General features: G+C 43.2%; 2 protein-coding genes across 4 annotated transcripts; both read left to right on the top strand.

Moving 5' to 3' along the window:
• The first annotated feature begins 98 nt into the window (after positions 1–98).
• LOC148404017 (SLAIN motif-containing protein-like) lies at positions 99–9,699 on the top strand. 3 transcript variants are annotated; one of them, XM_088358680.1, is made up of 9 exons: positions 99–382; positions 732–1,339; positions 3,451–3,587; positions 4,230–4,352; positions 6,158–6,298; positions 6,452–6,781; positions 6,904–7,047; positions 7,704–7,989; positions 8,801–9,699. In XM_088358680.1, the coding sequence occupies exons 2-9, from the start codon at positions 738–740 to the stop codon at positions 8,853–8,855; spliced, it is 1,818 nt and encodes a 605-aa protein (XP_088214806.1). In that variant the 5' UTR covers positions 99–382; positions 732–737; the 3' UTR covers positions 8,856–9,699. The 3 variants fall into 3 exon arrangements, with proteins under 3 accessions (XP_088214806.1, XP_088214875.1, XP_088214945.1); XM_088358749.1 differs by having other exon boundaries at positions 673–1,339; XM_088358819.1 differs by lacking the exon at positions 99–382 and adding an exon at positions 390–648.
• A 327-nt stretch (positions 9,700–10,026) lies between these two features.
• znf711 (ZFX family zinc finger ZNF711) lies at positions 10,027–16,633 on the top strand. The gene is made up of 8 exons (XM_088358559.1): positions 10,027–10,224; positions 11,234–11,312; positions 11,421–11,533; positions 12,268–13,095; positions 13,176–13,322; positions 13,407–13,589; positions 13,716–13,850; positions 13,949–16,633. The coding sequence occupies exons 3-8, from the start codon at positions 11,455–11,457 to the stop codon at positions 15,127–15,129; spliced, it is 2,553 nt and encodes an 850-aa protein (XP_088214685.1). The 5' UTR covers positions 10,027–10,224; positions 11,234–11,312; positions 11,421–11,454; the 3' UTR covers positions 15,130–16,633.
• The last annotated feature ends 2,116 nt before the right edge of the window (positions 16,634–18,749 follow it).

The following is an 18,749-nucleotide window of genomic DNA, read 5'->3' as shown; positions in this document are numbered from 1 at the left end:
GTAGCTCAGCAAACTGAAGTAAACAGCGTCACCTAGCGGCTGTAAAACAACAGCCTATTCAAAATTACTGCGTCCCTCCAATAGGGGGCGCCCGGAAACAACGAAAGAACTCTGGGGGGAGAGGCTCTGTATGCTAACGAAAGTCCGCCAACAAGCTAGTTAGCGACGAGCGATGTGACTTAGAACCAGAGAAGCCTCGCTGGCATTACAACATGGACATGAAGTGAGAACAAACGAGGCTTTTACGCGACTGTTAGTCAGCGGCTCGGGACTCACTGGCTCATTCATGCGGTCTCTTGTGTTCCGGGGAGTTGTTTGAGCTCGGAGTGGCGGCGGTCGGGCAATCGTCACGGCTCGCAAGGACAACACGGAACACTCACCGGTACGGTTGTTTTGCTCGTAGCATATGCTAGCCCTGTGAACGTCAACCAGCGTATGAGCTATTTGTTATTCTGTTACTTCGCTGCAGCAACGATGGCGCATTATATAGCATTTTTTGTTGCGTGTTGTGTCTCGAAAATATGAACCAGTAAAAGGAGTTGCTGAGTATGAACGGCTTGTTCCACATGGCTCGTTTGAAGAGCGTTCGTCATCCATGTATGTTCTGATAAATTTGTTGTTTGTGAAACCGACAAGAGATGAGTCAAAGCAAGTATTCCTTTATTCTTTCAGTAAATAGTCGGCCAGCCTTTTATTTATGGTCATGCTAATGTGAGTGCAACTCCCACCAGAGGAGGATGGTGGTTCCCGAAAGCGCCAGCCCGGTCCACCAGCCTGACGATGGTAGTCCCCCTGGCCTCACAGAGGGCTCCAAGCTTGGGTGCGAGGGGGAAGTGGAGGGAACGCAAGACCTTGCGGATGTGGAGCTGGAGGAGGTTCGAAAGTTGCAAGAACTAGTTCATAGACTGGAGGTCCAGAATGAGACGCTGCGCAACAGGGGAAGCAAGAACATCATCAAGCGAGGAGCTAGCAGCGAGAGCAATAACAAAGAGAGTTTCAGTTGTGCAGAGGGGAACAGAGACTTGGAGTTGTCAGCCCCGCTGGAAAGCTTCAGCAGCGGCGATGACATGTCCCCATTACCAGGTGCCAACAGGCTGGAGGACGAAGAGAATGAAGATGCTGCTGAGGATGTCGGCTCATGTGGCGACTTCCTCACGCTGACCTGTAGCGGCGGGCCAAGACAGGGCCAAAGCCAGACGCCGGACAGCCCCTCGCAAGAGAGTTATGAGAGCGAGACTTTGGCAGAAAGCGATCCACGAATGGAGCAATCGGCTTTGGATGAGGTGGACGTTTTCGATCTGGACGAGGAGTGGGCCCAAGTTGAAGATGAGGACAGTTGGTATGTTTTCTCAACGACACTACACAGCCCGTTAGTGATTGCACAATATGCATAAAATGCACATCAATGCTGCTTTAATGTCACATTTCATCACTTATCGTAATCCAAAAGTCTTTACGCTAAGACGAGTCACATGGGCAGTTGGACCCTTGCAACTGAGATTCTTCCCAAGTTACGATTGTCTAATTTGGCTATTTAGAGTTTTACATAATTCTGAGACATACACAAATGAGCAACACCACAAGCCAGCTTTGACATTTATCAACAAAGGAAGGAAAGCTGGTCGGAGAGATTTCAGAAACAGTGTAGGAGACGTGAATACCGAAGGCTGTTAGTGCTCACTTAAATATAGTTCACACTAAAAAGGAAAAAGGATAACAGAAATGCCCAGACATTGTACTTGTCAGACAGGTTTTCTGGAGGGTTATTAATTTACAGAACTGAAAATTGATACGGTAACTAACACAAAATAAGACACCACTTAACAATAAGCCATAGCCAGAGCAACTGTATGATGTGCCCGACCGACCCCACTCTGACAGTCAACAACAAAGCACAAGTGCTATAGAAAATGGATATTGTACAATGAAATACAAATAAATTAAATGGTTAAATCATAGTTCAAGTTTTGGAAAAAAAGAAAAGTTTTAATTGAAACGTGCTTTTAAGAACTCAAAATGTTGTGGTTTAAGCTATTAGACAGTGACAATATACTTATAAAAAGGTTGTAGAACACTAGTTTTGTAAGGTTAAAAAAAAAGAAAAGTGTACTTGAAGGAGTGGCCTCCAAAACTTTAACGTGTCATATCCTATTGAAATATTTCTTACTGCCAACGTTGGCTGTGTGCTTTCATTCGTTTTGACTGTAGGTCATCTTTTCATTTGCTAATTCTTGTCTTCCAATTTGAATGTACATCATATCATTTCCCAAAGCAGCAATAGAACAGAAAAAAAGGCTCAAAGCAGCCAATTTAGCCGCTTAAGAGCCAGCCAGCCCGTTCCCGCCTTATTTCATCATTAGCCATACCATATGTGCTTTGGAGGTGCATCATAGCCAAAAGAGCCAGTAATCCCTGTAGGAACATAATCTGAGCTGGTTTGGCCTGGCCGCTGCCGCGTGGATAAACTGCTTTGAGTGGGATTGCGCAGCATGTGACACAGGGCCCCAACTGTGACCGGATTGCAACTGGGACAGAAACACTGGCGCGAAAGGGGGCTGTTCGAGCTCTGGGGAATGTGGGGGGCCAATCGTCACACAGGAGTTGAAGTCACACTTGACTGTGCAGACTAACATCATTGTTAAAATGACGACACGTATGTATTTGCAACGATCACTCAGATGAGACGCAGTGCGTTTTTGCAAACCATAACTCAAACCAGAGATGATCATGCGCAAATTCCGCAGTTTCCAGTGCACAAACAGACCACCAAAAGGAGAAGCCGCGGGATATGCGACCTGAATATTTCTCCTTGTGTTGTTGCTCATTCCGCGGTTCGCCTTTGTGTTTGTCCGATGGGAAGATGAATTGTGGTCAAATCTGGTTCTGAACCAGTTGGTCCACGTCCTTTGTGTACACACCTCAAAGGATCGGCCCGTGAGAGCGTCACTTGAAAGCTTCTGGCTGTTTGTCTTCACTGTGAAAACCCTGCACCTGTGACAGCATTAAAAAAAAAAAAAATGCATAACCACAGAGGAGGTTGCTTGAACATGGCTTCCTTTTTAGGTCATTTTTTTTTAATCAACACCCAGACCTCAATTAGACATCCTTGTTTTCTTATTTGAATGCAAGGTATTTTTTTTCTGCATAACCACAGAAGAGGTTGCTTGAACATGGCTTTCTTTTTAGGTAATTTTTTTTAATCAACACCCAGACCTCAATTAGACATCCTTGTTTTCTTATTTGAATGCAAGGTATTTTTTTTCTGAACATTTTTGCTCCCTTACATTTTCGCCAAGCTATGAAAATACAACCATGTGACTGGCATTCATTTTTTTTTTTTTTTGCCCTGTTTAAAATGCCCTCCACACACCACTGCTGCACTGGGTATTGTCCCACCTCTATTCCCCACTCCTTTATTTTGCTCTGATGGGTTTTCTTTGTTGTCAACAGGTTATATGTGTTGCCGAAAAAACAAGTATCGGACGCAGGTTCCGAGTCTCCCTTGAAGTGGTGTCGGCAAGTTTTGGACCACCCCAGTCCAGAGACGGAGAAGGCATGCCGAACCCTAATCAACCGTTTGGACCAGAGTATGTCTTTCACTTGTTACATTTGAACACATTTTGAGCAAGAAAAAAAAAATCCTGATGTATTGTTTTGTGACGTTGCCTCCTCTTAAAACGTCTCATCCAAAACGCTCCTTTCATTATTTTAGCTTTGTGCAGCTTCTACTTTCAGCTCTCTGCAGAGCCCAAACAAACCAGCTATTCATCGCAGGGCAAAGTGACTCCGAAAGTCATGCACTGGGTTGGGTCACTCACTTAGGGCCAACTTTCCTTTTTAAATGGTAGGAATAGAAGTCAAACTGCGTGTTTTGGCAAAGCATAGATGCTATTTAGGCGTCAGCAGTAACGCTGACACAGTCTCAAATTCTACTGCATCACTTTACTGTTCTCTGTTTCACATAAAGTGGGAGTAAAAGTGGGGATGTGAAAGTATGTCACCTCAATGAACATCTCATTCTTTCCCCTTAAAAAATGCTTTTGAGAAAAAAATGAAAGTCTTTCAGATGAATTCAAGTATGGATGTTTACCATTTTCTTCCTGTGTCTTTTGTGACTTAAAACTCCACGCGTAACCTCCAAGTTATCCATTACACATTGTCCCACCTTAACTTTTCTTTCTTTCCTCCACAATATGTCATCCAATCTGTGGTTTCCTGTTGCCCCACAGCATCCCGCTGGAGGAACATGTACAGCAGCCCGTCGGCAGAGGCAGGCCCGGCAGGCTCCGGCCCGATTTCTCCTGGGTACCACAAATCAACTAACAAATCTCTACTAACCTGTGGCAGCTCAGGTATGGCATGACATTAACACGCTGTGCTCCCCATGTTCTCAACAACACTACCAGCGGGACTGATGTCAGGTTTTTTTTGCTGGGAAGTGGGTCACTTGTCATGTGTGCACTAATGTGTCAATAATTGGTCCACTCCCGGGGCTTTTTGCATGTTTTACTGGGTCAGCTATAAATCACATGTACTCGAAATATTTGCTAAGCTTTTTTAATGTCACAACGTAAGCAGTGGTTGATGTTATGATCTCAAGGTAAACCCAGGAGAAAAAAACAAACGAAGAATAATTACAGAAAATATAACGTTATTAACATTATGGAACGAGCAGGCTAACTAGTGGGACATCAAAGGTCCGTCGGAACAATTCCAATTTTTAAAATGTTAACTAGCTATCCAGGGAGTTTCTAAAGTAACATTTTTTAACTCAAAGACCTAATGACGATGAGGAATCGGCTGTCAAATGTACCTCATCAACTGTCCCACATATGAACCGTCAAATTCTAAGCTAAATTGCAAATACAAATGAAACAGTGAGAACATGTGACGGTGCAGAGAGCAGCAAACATTAGCAGTACACATCCTCACTCACTGCTTTGTCATGACAAACGACACCAGCCGATGAGATTGAAATGCACAACAGACAACTCTTCAGGCGAGAGTCCTCAAACAGGTCTGTTGGCAAGAGGAACAAAAACAGGAAGTATAAAAGTGTACAAAATAATGGAATAGCTGCCAATAGTTGCAACTTGTAAAAACAATAACCATTGTCACTTACATTTTGAGGTAATCATTGTAGCTGGCAAAACAGTCTACAGTCCCACGCTAAATGAAAATGAAAATACTATAAACTGTCGATTTCTGTCCCGGTGATGATGATAGGATTTCATTAGAGCCAGAATACTATGGAAGACGGTTAGCAAGTATGTGTGATTTATACTTTGGTGGGTGTTTCAACATGAATGAAATGTACTTCAATTCTGTCTTGATTTGATGGGTGTTACATTTGCTCTCCTGATTTTCCTGACATTTTCTCTCACGTTGCTAATTTTGTTGTCAAAGCCTGTAAGTGTTTTTGCATGGCTTATGGTGTGGTTGATGATCCACGATAATCACAAACTTGTGATCAGGCAACTTTTCCTGGGTTGTCTCATATGTCAAATCAGATTCCTCTAGTTTTGCATTGCATACAAATACATTAGCTGCATAGGTTAACATACTAGATACTTGTCAGAAAGCAAACATCCAATCAGTGTTTTTTTTTTTTTTATTGCCTTTTGTTTTAACTAAAATGCTTCCAGCACATTCTTGTTGTCTTATTGTTATTGGCCATCAAGTAAAATGAACCGCATCCATGAACTTCTGGCATGAGTAGTTTGACAAATGCGAAAGGCACGCATTCTTTTACGATGTGTTCAGCTCGCGCAAGGCTGATTATGTGCTAATTGTGAAAATGCCTCATCAGTCGGAGCATTAAGGCTTTAACGGTACTAAACCTTCATAATCTTCACAGACTGAAACACCTGTTGTTTTTCTTAGTTTTCAAAATTGACATCAGTTTCTGACGTCATCCACATTCTGTCCCAGGAAAGCTGTGATTTGTGCAGATCCGTTTTTCTCCATTGCAAAATTGTTGCCATTATCAAGGCAACATTAATTGCACATACTCTCATTTACGTCAGCAAGTAAAAAATGGAATGATATAAGGTATATAATATTGACATACACAAGGGCTTTCCTGGGGCTCACAAGCCAAACGTGTCTTTAGCTGACTAAATCCAACATGTTTTCATACATGATCCCCACCTGATAGGTGTCTCGGGTGTGCCCTCGGCCCTGAGCTCTCAGTCTTCCATAGACAGCGAGCTCAGTACTTCAGATGACTCCATCTCCATGGGTTATAAGCTGCAGGATCTCACTGATGTCCAGATCATGGCTCGTCTACAAGAAGAGAGTGAGTAGAGAATTGAGCCTGTCTCGACAATACTTTTGCGAAGAGATAGTGCTCCAGCACTGCAGTTGGCGCAGTTTATGTTAGGACATTAAGATTTTGTTTGTTTTCTAAATGCAAAATAAAATTATTCAAGATGTCTATTTTCGATATCAGGTCTGAGGCAGGATTACGCTTCCAGTTCAGCGTCTGCATCGCGTCGCAGCTCGACAACGTCCCTTCAATCCCTTCGCCGGGGCGGCACCTACAGCGACCAGGAATTTGACAACTACAGCCTGGACGACGAAGACGATGAATTCAGTCCTATGCCCCAGCAACGCCACCGCTTCACCCCCTCGCCCTTGGGCTCACCTCGATGTTTGTCGCCCTCAACCTCCAACCACGGTCAGGAGCACAGCAGTAGACTCGGGGCCCCTCGCACAAGAACCCCCAGACGTTCTCTTCAAGGCCCCAGTGCAGAGCTTCTTAAATTTGCCAAGAGTGAGGGTATGTCCGAAAAAATTGTTTCGTTTCTTGAGGCTTATATTTGGATGTGTGTGACGTCATTTGAGTCAAGGTGATGACGTCCAAGACTTGTCGCTTCATGTGTCGTCGACCTGTGGTTCCAGAAGAGTTGAGGCACAGCATGCCTAACCTGGCCCCCCGCACCAGCCTACGTTCCCTGGAGGCAGTCAGAAACAGCCGCAGCATGGAGGCTAACCTCCAGAGCTCTGGCAACCGCATGTCGCACCTGACTCCCTCCCCCTCCTCAGGTAACCCCCCACCCTCTTTTCCCTGGACTCTTCGTCTTATTGAATGGCATGCACCTGTCGTACAAGCTATGCCTCAGCATGCCTGTTTCCATTCCACCACCCTGCTGCCACTTCCAACTCTGTTTCAGTTATTGGAATTAGGACTCCAACGATAGACTGTCCATGTGTTGTTATCAGAGGAAAAAAAGATAAGCAGTAAGTCTCAGTCTTATCTGAGAGCTGTGAAAGCAATATACTATACTCTATTGACCTTAGATACCACACTTTCTTTAAAGTTCCCTAAAGTGGGTGTCATCACGGTGTCCATGGGTTCCAGGTTGCAAGGACCACATAAAATAGTTTTACATACAGCGTACAGTTCACGAAGTACAGCCACAATTGATGGCGTCCAAAAAGTAGAGCCTTAAGATAAATTTTGATAAAGCTCTAGTACTGAAAAGCATTTGATGTTGCAAGGCTCCTTAATCTTGCATCTTTGCGATATGCCTCGAATAACATCCCTTATCTGACAGTCACTTCCCTGCTTATCAAACCTGGTTTTCCCCCCATCTCAAAACTATTTCGTGCCACAGATGTTTTTTTTTTCCCCCCTGTCCTCAGTCTTCACTTCCTTATTAACCCACCACTGACAAACACTCGTTTCTTGTTTACTGAAGGTATGGCAGGTAGTCGCCTGCGCAGCAATGGCCAGTCTCCTCTTTCTCTGCGGGCTCCAGTTAAAGCTGTCACCCCCGTGGGATCAATGGCATCTCGTCAACCTTCCAGAGGTCTGCCTGTGATCCAAGCACCCCCTGCTTCGGGGGCTCGCCGGGCTCAGCAGGCTGGCTCTGCTAATGGCGGATCCTACATACCAGGCAGAGCGTCCGCTGGCGCCGGACGGACCTCTATTGGCCGAGGACACTCTGTGCCCACCAGAAGTAAACTATCACAGCCGGCCAGAAGGTTAGCGCCATAAAGTACAATACTACTTCAATTTAACAATCTGTTCTATGACGGTGCTTGACATCCAAGTAGTTTTATTTTTAAACAATGTTTCCCTAAAGAAAATTCTTTGAGGAGGGATTATTTAGCTCCAAACTTTAGCTGTCGCCATCATAAAACCTATAACCTGACAAATGTTTTTAGTGAAGTCATACGAGTACTAAGAAAAGCTGTATGAGAAAATAAGTCAAAGTAAAACTACCCAGCCTTTGAAGACAGCCGACAGAAGTAATGAAAACAGCAATGTGTTTGAGCAATATTGTCACCTAGTGGCATTTTATAGACATTGCTGGACTTAATATATGCGTCATAACTTGAAGCTTGTATTAACGGTCATTTCATTACAGTTGCTTATGTTCATGACATAGTAAGTCAGTTCCTTTTCTGTTTTCATCACACTGACCACTTTGCTGATACTGGTTATCTTCCGAGGTGGCAACACGTGCAAAACACATTTGCTGCATGATCTGAAGTATCACGAGGGAGCCTTGTTACATGAAGACTGTTGGACGTCTGCCAACTCCAGATTATTTTGGTTGAACTCTAAGTTATGCAACTTGTGAGACATTTGTCTTTTAAAATTCTGTCTTTGTTTTCGGCAGTGAATAAGGGAAGGTTGTTATCCTGCTTCTGAGTTGCAAAGTCTCTAACCCCCTGTTTATGATGTCATCCCATTGTTGCACTTTTGACACTTGTCATAAAAAGTAGTTTGATAACCATCCAAGCTGTGAACAAAGGCAGTAAAGACTTTTTCATTGAATTTTATCAACAGGTCGTTGGGCATGGCGAAAATCTCTGATGAATCCTGGAAAGATGGCTGCTACTGAATTCTGATGTCCGACAAAGGTGTTTACTGCTACAATCTTTGCTTGACCTTTTCTCAGTGACACCTTACCAAAAAAAGTGTAGACTGGATGTCAAGACTCGTCTCTTTATCCTGCATGAAGCATTGACAACAATACCCAGCATGGCTCTGTTGGCAAATAAAAAGGGCACACTCCTACAAATGTTGTATGGACAATCTCAAGAGCTTCCAGATTTGTTCGGGTCCATTTTACTTATTTTTCTATGGTAATTGTGAGAAACTGCTGTAATTTCCATTAATTGTAATTGCTTTTGATGTTATTGATATGAAGAAAAAAAAAGGAAGTTCATTTTCTGTGTGAATTCCTACTAGATGTTGGCACTATTGTAACGCATGCCTGGTAATTTTTTTGTTTCCATTCTAATTGGTTATGTAACTGTTCTCTGACAATTTTCTGTTTGTCTGTTCTGTGTCGCACAATCTGAAAATTTCTGAATGCTGGCATTGTTCACGTTGAGATTAACATCAGATTTCTGTTTACATTGTAAACTGCAGCACTATCACACTGCCCTCATTGATATTTAAAATAAGATATATACATATACAGTTTGTGCCAAGATGCATTTGAGCTGCAACAACTTTTCTAAATCTAAATCTCCGACCATCAAAACTACCATTACTTTAATGTATTTTTATTGCATATCCATTAATGTATTGGGATGTGTAGTGTTTTGGAATCTACTGAAATTAAAATTGTTGATGCAATACAGGCCTCCTTGCCTATGGACAGCCTTCACTCTCTTGTAGAGAACTTTTGAAAATAAACTAGAATAAAAATGTATAATAAAGCTCGGTCTAAAACGCAATGTGCGTGTGCTAGTTTGTGTATTTGCATCACGCTAACATAGTTTTCACTCTTACTAGAGTTGCACAAACATAGCAGGACGTTGTCGTTTCCTGGGTGTGTGACCGAAAAAAACGCTACCACACCCATCGTCACAAAATGGCCTACAGGCCTCATCTGTGTAAACTAAAACTACTAGTTGGTAATTCGGATTTTTTTAACGCTTCGCGTGGTAATACCCACGTTTAGTTCGCAAGCATAGTGCGCATAATGTGTCCCCATTAATAGAATGTTAGAGTAACTACTCTCTTATGCATGACGCAAATAGTAAGGGATCAGCGGTAAACGAGGCCACGCATTGTCTGCCCCCCGCCCTCCCTCTGCTTGTCAGGAAGCAAGCTGATTGGCCGAGGCCTAGCAAAGAGTGCCCGGGGATCCAAAACTGCAGGCCGCACTTAGCTTACCGTCAAAAATAAACCAAATACATTAATAGACAAAACGGAGGAGGGGGAGAAACACCAAAAGAGTCCGAAGACGACGTTATCAGGTAAATTCGCTTCGGACCAACCCGAATGGAGTGGGGTTTAATTCGCAAGGGCCCAGTCGGCCGTAGCGGGCCTCTTTGAGCCTCGTGGAAAAAACAACACGGACATAATGCGGCACAAGGCGGCGCCACTTAGCTTAGCATAATAGCTAGCCAGACGGGCGGTCGTGGGCGCGTTGTTTCAAGCAAACATCAAACGGATACATTTTGACACGTTAGTACGTCGCCTTCTACGGCGACGCTGTTATCCTTGCACCGCAGCGAGTGTGCAAAGTCGGGGTGTGTGCTATTAACGCTGCTAACGAGCGTAGACGCTTAGCCGTGATGCTAAAACAAAATGGCGCTGGGCGGATCCGTTGTAGCTCGTTAGCTAGTTAGCTCCGCTGGGTAAGCAAGCGGGAGCCAGCCGTTATGAAGGCATTGCATAACGTCTGCAGTACATTAAGCTTAGCCAAAATTCTGGCATATTTACACGTCAAAATAAAACTATGGCTACACTGTTATATGCATATCAACTGGAAAATATGGGCATTAAACGCACTTGAGCTAAAGCGTAGGATTTTTATTTTTCTTGTTATTGAGCAGTGACGTGACGACAGTGCATTTCCTCCCACTGATAACATTGCGGAGGACTCCCACAGTGGTAACACTGGCGGGCTAGTCCTGCCCACCTACGGGGCAATTCCCTTTCCTCAAATGGAAACCTCGCCATCAGGTGCAACTTGCTCCGGGTGTACAGTTGAATGCACCAGGTTAAGGATGCCTGTAATACTATTGCATGGCAGGGGACGGAGCTAGTCGTCAATAACATGCCATCTCACTTTCTGAGTGCTCTCCAGTGTGTTTCTTGCACTGTAATTACCTCTGAAGCATACATCTTTTGGGAATATTGAATTGGAAAACACATTATTATTATTATTATTATTATAATTATGAGGATGATCATTATTATTGATCCAAATGTTGTGTACTGTTACTGTAACTACTAATGGCTGTGCTTTGTTTTTACCAGAGGGATCAATTGCATTGGTGGGAAGTCACACATCTAATATGCTGTTTTTATTTTATGGTTCTGCGCATCGAATGTGAAGGTATTTAATGTATCATCTCCATATACTGTATATGTATTGTTTTTATGATGCATGACACTTTTACCAACTACTTGATCACTCACACCTCTCATGATTAATATCTTATAGTTTTCAGGCTGTTTTCTTTTTGCCGGTGTTAAACATGGACCAAGGAGGCGGTGTGTTGGAGTTACACACACAGGAGCTGAAGATGCCCCACGCTATGATCATGCAAGACTTTGGTGGGTGGTAATGTGCATTTAATTAAGTGTTTTAGCTAATTATTCTGGTGCAGAAATTGCCACAGTTATTAAACCTCAACCCTACAATGTTTACAAAGCAGTTGAAAAACAACCACCGCTGCATACAAAGTGCCGTACATGGAAATTTTTTTTTATAAAAAGACAGTTAAAACAATATCTTAAACATCAGTGCAGTAAACACAATAAAACTGTAAAAGAATAAAAACAAATGTGTTGAGAGGATTCATAAAGATGGACAGAAAAATAAAAGTATAAATAAGTAAATATATGAGTTCTGTAGTCATTCACATAAAAACGCACTGATTATCTTTTTGTGTTCAGTCAAAATATGACATTTGTAAATGTCGGCTTTTACTGTGGAAAGCAGTCATCTGCAGTTTTTGCCTATTTTTTGACATATTAGATACCCAGTAACTGAATCATGATCAGTTTAGGGGGCGGGGGGAGGCTACATAGGCTCCAGCTCAATTTTGATCCCAATGAGGACAAGCCGTATGGAAATCAATCAGATGGATAGTTATATATGTATAAGCGAAAGATAATTATGCTTATATTATGTTCATTAATACTCAATTGACTAAGCATGAATAAGAACAGGTAATAAACACTGTTGTTAGTGATGCACCTCACAATAAAGATTTTTTTAAAACTCTTACTGTCTGTCATACAAGAACAAAATGAAATGTAGATCTCATTCATTCTCGTTTTAACAGTTGCAGGGATGGGTGGCTTGGCACACATCGACGGTGATCACATCGTGGTGTCTGTGCCAGAGGGCATGCTTCTTTCTGACGTGATGACGGACGAGGGCATCCTCCTGGAACACGGCCTAGAGGTGGAGGGTCTGGAGACTCAGGTCGTCGAAGGCCTGGAAACTGAAGTTGTCGAAGGTTTACACGCAGATGTCGAGGGTCTGGAGGCAGAGGTGGTTGATGGGCTACAGACACAAGTGGTAGAGCTGGAGGCTCAGGTTGTGGAAGGCCTAGAAGGAGAAGTCGAGGTGGAGGGTCTCGAGGCACATGTAGTCGAAGGACTGGAAACCGAAGTCGATGTGGAGGACCTGGAAGCTCATGTTGTTGAGGGCCTTGAGGAGGAAGTGGAAGTGGAGGGCTTGGAAGCGGAAGTTGTGGAGGGTCTGGAGGTGGACGTAGAAAGCCTGCGCTCTCAAGACGTAGACGGCCATCAAATCGGCAATGAGGACATGGTTCACTCAGAACATAGTGTGATCATGCCGGAAAACATCCTTGGAACCGAGGTTGCGATAGAGGCGGCTTTAGAACACCACCACGTGCTAACCTCAGACCTTATCCAGGATGCCAACCACCACGATGACATGTCAGACCAGGTGTTTGTTGCAGAGCTTCTCTCGGATCACCAAGATAACACTTTAGACCATCAACTTGTCGCAGAGGGCTTGATGGTGACAGAAGCCAATGCGGAGACCATCATTCATCAGCAACTTCCATCTGAGGGGGTTCCCCTGCAGATGGATGAAGATGATGACGGCAGAAGCAGCTCCGAAGATTACCTCATGATCTCCCGTAGGATTGTCGTCGGTCTCAGACAGTGTTTCTAGTTGTGTCTGTCCGTTTTTTTGAGGTTGAATCTTTTTGCTGTTTAGTGGATGAGGTGGGAGAGAAGCTGGACATAGGAGACACCCCTCTTGAGATTAGCACTGAGGTGATGGAAGACAAGGACTGCAAGGAAGACTCTACCGCAGAAGTCATCAAAGTCTACATTTTCAAGGCTGAGGCAGATGATGATTTGGGCAAGTCGTTAAACTAGTCGTGGATGGAATGTTTTACGTGAGTGTTGATTATAATTAACCCCACCCTCCACCTTGTTTTTCTAGGTGGAACAGAGGTGATAACTGAGGATGATTATCAAAATGGCCACCCTGATCTTGAAGCCGCCTCATCTGGAAGACTTGGAGTTGGCCGTGACAAGATGGTCTACATGGCAGTCAAGAAGCAGCCCAAAATTGAAGAGGATGACGACGACGAGGACAGTGATGATGATGATGATGATGACATCAGTATGTTCTTGTGGTTCTGTCTCAAAAGCTTTTTGTGCTTTTTAATAGACTTAGTTGGATGGCTGCAAATATCAAATAGATTGAGCCGTAGACGTAAGTGTGATGTTCTCTGCTGGATTTGTGCAGGTAAGACAATAGATCAAGTCAAGAATGGCACAGCGACACCATTTCTTCAAATTCGAGAGGGTTTACCCCCAAACCGTGTCCTCAAACCCAAAGCCAAGAAAAAGAAGAAAGGGGACGTTAGGCAGTGTCAAACCGGTAAGAGCTCTATGCACGTCCTCTTCCTGCCTTTCGATATGGTAACGCTTTGATGACGGGCCAAATAAACGTGCGTTTCCCCCAAATCCCTATTTCAGCTGTCATCATTGGGCCCGATGGCATGCCCCTGACAGTCTACCCATGCCACATATGCGGAAAGAAGTTCCGCTCACGAGGCTTCCTCAAATGCCACATGAAAAACCACCCGGACCACCTCTTAAAGAAGAAGTACCAATGTACAGACTGTGACTTCACCACCAACAAGAAGATCAGTTTCCACAACCATTTGGAGAGTCACAAGCTGCTGAGCCACAACAGCGAGCGCTCCCCGGAATACACGGAGTACGCCCGGCGTTATCACGAGTCCAGCCCGCTGGGCTCCGACAAGCTCATCGTCAAGGACCGTGAGCCCAAGCTGCATCACTGCAAGTATTGCGACTATGAGACCGCAGAGCAGGGCCTTCTCAATCGCCACCTGCTGGCCGTGCACAGCAAGAACTTTGCGCACGTGTGCGTCGAGTGCGCCAAAGGCTTTCGCCACCCGTCCGAGCTAAAGAAACACATGCGGACCCACACGGGCGAGAAGCCCTATCACTGTCCGCACTGCGAATTTCGCTGTGCGGATCAGTCCAACCTTAAGACTCACATCAAAAGCAAGCATGGCGCAGACCTGCCCTTCAAGTGCAGCCACTGCCCGCAGGCGTACGCAGACGCACGGGAACTCCAGCGTCACATAGAGATGGTGCAAGGTCACAAGACGCACCAGTGTCCACACTGCGAGCACAAGAGCACCAACTCCAGCGACCTGAAACGACACATCATCTCCGTGCACACCAAGGACTTTCCCCACCAGTGCGACGTGTGTGAGAAAGGCTTTCACAGGCCCTCCGAGTTGAAGAAGCACGCCGAGACGCACAAAGGGAGCAAGGTGCACCAGTGCCGGCACTGTAACTTCAACGCCCCCGACACGTTCACCCTGAGTCGCCATATTCTTTCCCTGCACACAAAGGAACTCCCGTTTAAGTGCAAGCGATGTCGGCGAGGCTTTCGGCAGCCGGCGGAGCTGAAGAAGCACATGAAGACTCACAGCGGCAGGAAAGTTTATCAGTGCCAGTATTGTGAGTACAACAGTACGGACGCTTCGGGTTTCAAGCGCCATGTCATCTCCATTCACACCAAGGACTACCCCCACCGCTGCGACTACTGCACCAAGGGCTTCAGGAGGCCTTCGGAGAAGAGCCAACACATAGCCAGACACCACAAAGACATGTTAATGTAACAGCATCACACTTAAGCCCCCCCCCCCACATACACACACACCTACCCCTGTACATCGGTGTCACGCACGCTGAGGTAATTTTAGTGTATTCAAAATTAAATGCTATAGGCTGTTGAAGGCAATATCATAATTGCCATTCTGTGTTGTAATGGGTATAAAACGCCACCTAATGCCAGAACACGTTTTAGATGGGAGTAAAATGTTAAAAAAGTCATAAAAAATGTGACAGTGCGCACTAAGTGGGACAAGTGTAAATTGTGTTTGTTTGTTCGTTTGTTTGTTTTTCTGGAAAAAAATCACGCAAGGACATATATTCAGGGTTTCAAATGTCTATTTTTATACCCACTCAGCTGAAATGCTGCAGAAGAATAACTCTTGTAAAATCAAAAACGCCGGTTTAAGAGCATCAGTTCAGTTTTCCTCCATACTACCACTTAGTATCTTTATGAATCAGCTTTTAGCTCGACATTTGTTTTCACTGCCACGTGTTGCACCATTCTCAAGCTCCAAGAAAGCATTTTAATAATGTTGACATACATGACGCACCTTAGCCCACGGTTTTATTCCCACCTTTTCGCATTTCCCCCAAATCATGTATGATATGACCACAATCTGTTCAAAATGTATTAAAATATAAATCAGGGTTTCAGGACTGATCAGCTCAGTCAAGTCTAACAAAACATGATTAAGGTGGTGCTACATTATTAGTTTTGGTTTTGAATTGGATGAATGGTTAGCTTCGTGATTGCTAACCACTTGGTGGTTACCTGCGACTAAGATATTGATTATGTTACCTATGACACAGGTATGCCCAGCCAACAATACAGTTGCAATTCATGCCTTACATCTGATGGTCTTTTCTCTTAAGCACTGATGGACTCAGCCAATCTGAAAATTAGTGTTGTTGTTGTTTTGTAACTCAAACATACTGTATCAATACCATTCTCTCAGAGATTGTGGTTGAGTCAGTAGAAGGCACTTTATTTTTTTTGTATTTTAATTACATGTATGGGGTTTGTGTATGTATAAGGATATATATATATATATATATATACATATATATATATATATACACATATAAAACCTGGGTAAATGATTACACAGCCTTGTGAGTGGCTAAATGTTATCTATAGCAAGTGGGCACAATACAATTGTGGAAAGTGGTGGGTGAAACAATTTAATGTTCTGTTCCATGGCAAAGTGTTTGGGTTTTGTGTTTGGTTTGTGCTCACTAACAAGTTTCCCAGACCCTCATCCCACTGTCCTTCCTATATGTAAACCTAGCCCAATCCCACATTGAGGATTATACTCTTGTCAGTCGTCATAATGGCATTAGTCTATCAAGTATGCACATATGCCGTCTCCATAAAATTGTGGTAGCCTATACGTATACTAAAATCCCTGCATTTCATGTAACTTAGTATACTATATTTCCTTTCAGTCTGATTGTGGATAAACTACTGGTGGGGAAGAAACCAAAATAAAAATAAAATATATCTTTTTATACTTTGTGTTGTTTTTAATAATAAGGGCTCAAGTTTAATCCAGTTTAATTATTTTGTCAACTGAATAGTGTGATGGTTAACACCCGTGACAGACATCAGCACGGACTTTTAATGTTGAACAAAAAAAAACAGATTATGTTACAAAATAGCTATTATATTATTGCATTTAACAATGTAATATTTCTAGAAATAGTTTAAAGCCTCGTGGAATGTCACGCAAAGCATGTATTGTCAAGGATTACATCACCAATTGTGCTTTATTGTGATGCCACAACAGATGGCTAACAGTGATGGAAAAGAGGTCAAGTGTGCTGTAACCACCGAACTCAGAAATTGGAATCCATTCCTTTTACTTGCTGACCAAGCTAAGATGTGTTTGTATGCACCATGCCAACACAGCTACCATGTAATATCTCAAAAACGTCACTTGGTGATATAGGATCATTTGGGTCAGATTGTAGCAATTCAGATTATAGGCATCGTAATAGGCACAAACTTTGCCAAAAAGACACAAATTCGATTTAGAGCATGACGCACGTACGTTTTCAGGCGGTTGTGACATATTAGGTTCAGCGCAGTATAAAAAGAAAAAGACGGAGAGTTTCTTATCGCCACTAGATAGTGCTATGGTAATAAAAAAACATCATATAGCTATGGCTATAAAGATTTGAAGTTTCTTTACAATTTTTTAAAGCATGTGCAGGGGAGGGAAGGAGAATGTGTCCTTATTGCTTAGCAGGACATCTGAAACGCCGCACTTTCTCAACGTGTAACCCAGGGGTAGCAAAAACACTGAAAACAGCAACGAAGAACAACATTAAAAAGTCCTTCCTGCCCAACAGCATCTGATCCACTCTAGAGCGCTACCACAAATGCCCACTTGGTGCTGCAAACGCGCTAACAGAACACTGCGGTCCATCTTGCCAAATGCTGCAGTCACGTCCAACAAAACACAACATACACTCCAGTCATTAACCAGAAATGACATCCTCGTCATTAAAAAACCCATAACAGTGCTAAATCTGTGTTATGCAGCTTTTTAAAACCTGACTGGAAACCCTCTATGACAGTGGTCCCCAACCACCGGGCCGCGGACCGGTACCGGTCCGTGGGTCACTTGGTACCGGGCCGCCAAGCTGCACAGAAAAAAATATTTATATATACGTATATATATTTTTTTTTTATCGACGATCAATTAATTCAGGTCAAGACGCTCGTCCCAATCGCGTCACATGTTTCCCCAATCGAGCTAGCAAAATGAGTAAGAATTTATTTTGAAAAATATTTTTAAAAATGGGCAATTCAGGTGAAGACGCTCGTTTCGGTCACGTGACATGTCACCTGAGTCGAGCCTGCGAAGCAAGCAAAAATGAGCAAGAAATGTTTGGAACGCTTCTTCGGAAAGGGAAAAAAAAAGCCCAATGAGGAGACGGAAGAAGAAGAAGACGAGGCTACGACTTCTAAGAAAAGGAAAGCTGCATTTAAAAGAAAATTTCTGGAGTCCTACTTGAAATCTAGATTAATCGCCACAAGTGACTCTGACGCACCAAGCCCACTCTGCATAATATATGGCGACAGGTCACGTTTGAGGCAATGAAGTCTTCAAAACTGCTTCGGCACATGGTCTCCACAAAAGCGCTGAAAACCCTGCTTCCTTTTCCAACAACCTACCTTTGTGAAGCTGGATTTTCTGCGGTAAAAGCGACCAAAACAAAGCTGCGGAACAGATTGGACATCAACAGCACACTTCGGGTGTCATTGTGTCCGATTTCGCCGAGATGGGACCGGATCGTTTCTCAGCTCAGTGCTCCCACTAATTCAACGTAATGGTGAGTTTTATTTTTATGTGGTTTATATTTGTTTTTTTATGCCAGTCGTATCATTTTATTTAAATTTTTTATATATTTATTATTAGTGTGTTATTTATTTATTTATTTATTTATTTATTTATATATATATATATATATATATATATATATATATATATATATATATATATATATATATATATATATATATATATATATATATATATATATATATATATATATATATATATATATATAAAGGCCGGTCAGTGTCGCAAAAAAGGTTGGGGACCACTGCTCTATGACA

The sequence above is a fragment of the Syngnathus floridae genome, chromosome 1, assembly GCF_059516105.1.
Source record: "Syngnathus floridae isolate MCC-2025c chromosome 1, RoL_Sflo_1.0, whole genome shotgun sequence".
Classification (NCBI taxonomy): domain Eukaryota; kingdom Metazoa; phylum Chordata; class Actinopteri; order Syngnathiformes; family Syngnathidae; genus Syngnathus; species Syngnathus floridae.
This window is presented reverse-complemented; position numbering and strand designations above follow the sequence as displayed.

Bases quoted from the DNA above. Each gene is read 5' to 3' on its own strand.
- LOC148404017 (XM_088358680.1), top strand. From the start codon at position 738: ATGGTGGTTCCCGAAAGCGCCAGCCCGGTCCACCAGCCTGACGATGGT. The intron at 4,353-6,157 runs GTATGGCATGAC...CCCACCTGATAG, and splicing joins ACTAACCTGTGGCAGCTCAG to GTGTCTCGGGTGTGCCCTCG. The intron at 7,048-7,703 runs GTAACCCCCCAC...TGTTTACTGAAG, and splicing joins GACTCCCTCCCCCTCCTCAG to GTATGGCAGGTAGTCGCCTG.
- znf711 (XM_088358559.1), top strand. From the start codon at position 11,455: ATGGACCAAGGAGGCGGTGTGTTGGAGTTACACACACAGGAGCTGAAG. The intron at 11,534-12,267 runs GTGGGTGGTAAT...TCGTTTTAACAG, and splicing joins TATGATCATGCAAGACTTTG to TTGCAGGGATGGGTGGCTTG. The intron at 13,590-13,715 runs GTATGTTCTTGT...GGATTTGTGCAG, and splicing joins TGATGATGATGATGACATCA to GTAAGACAATAGATCAAGTC.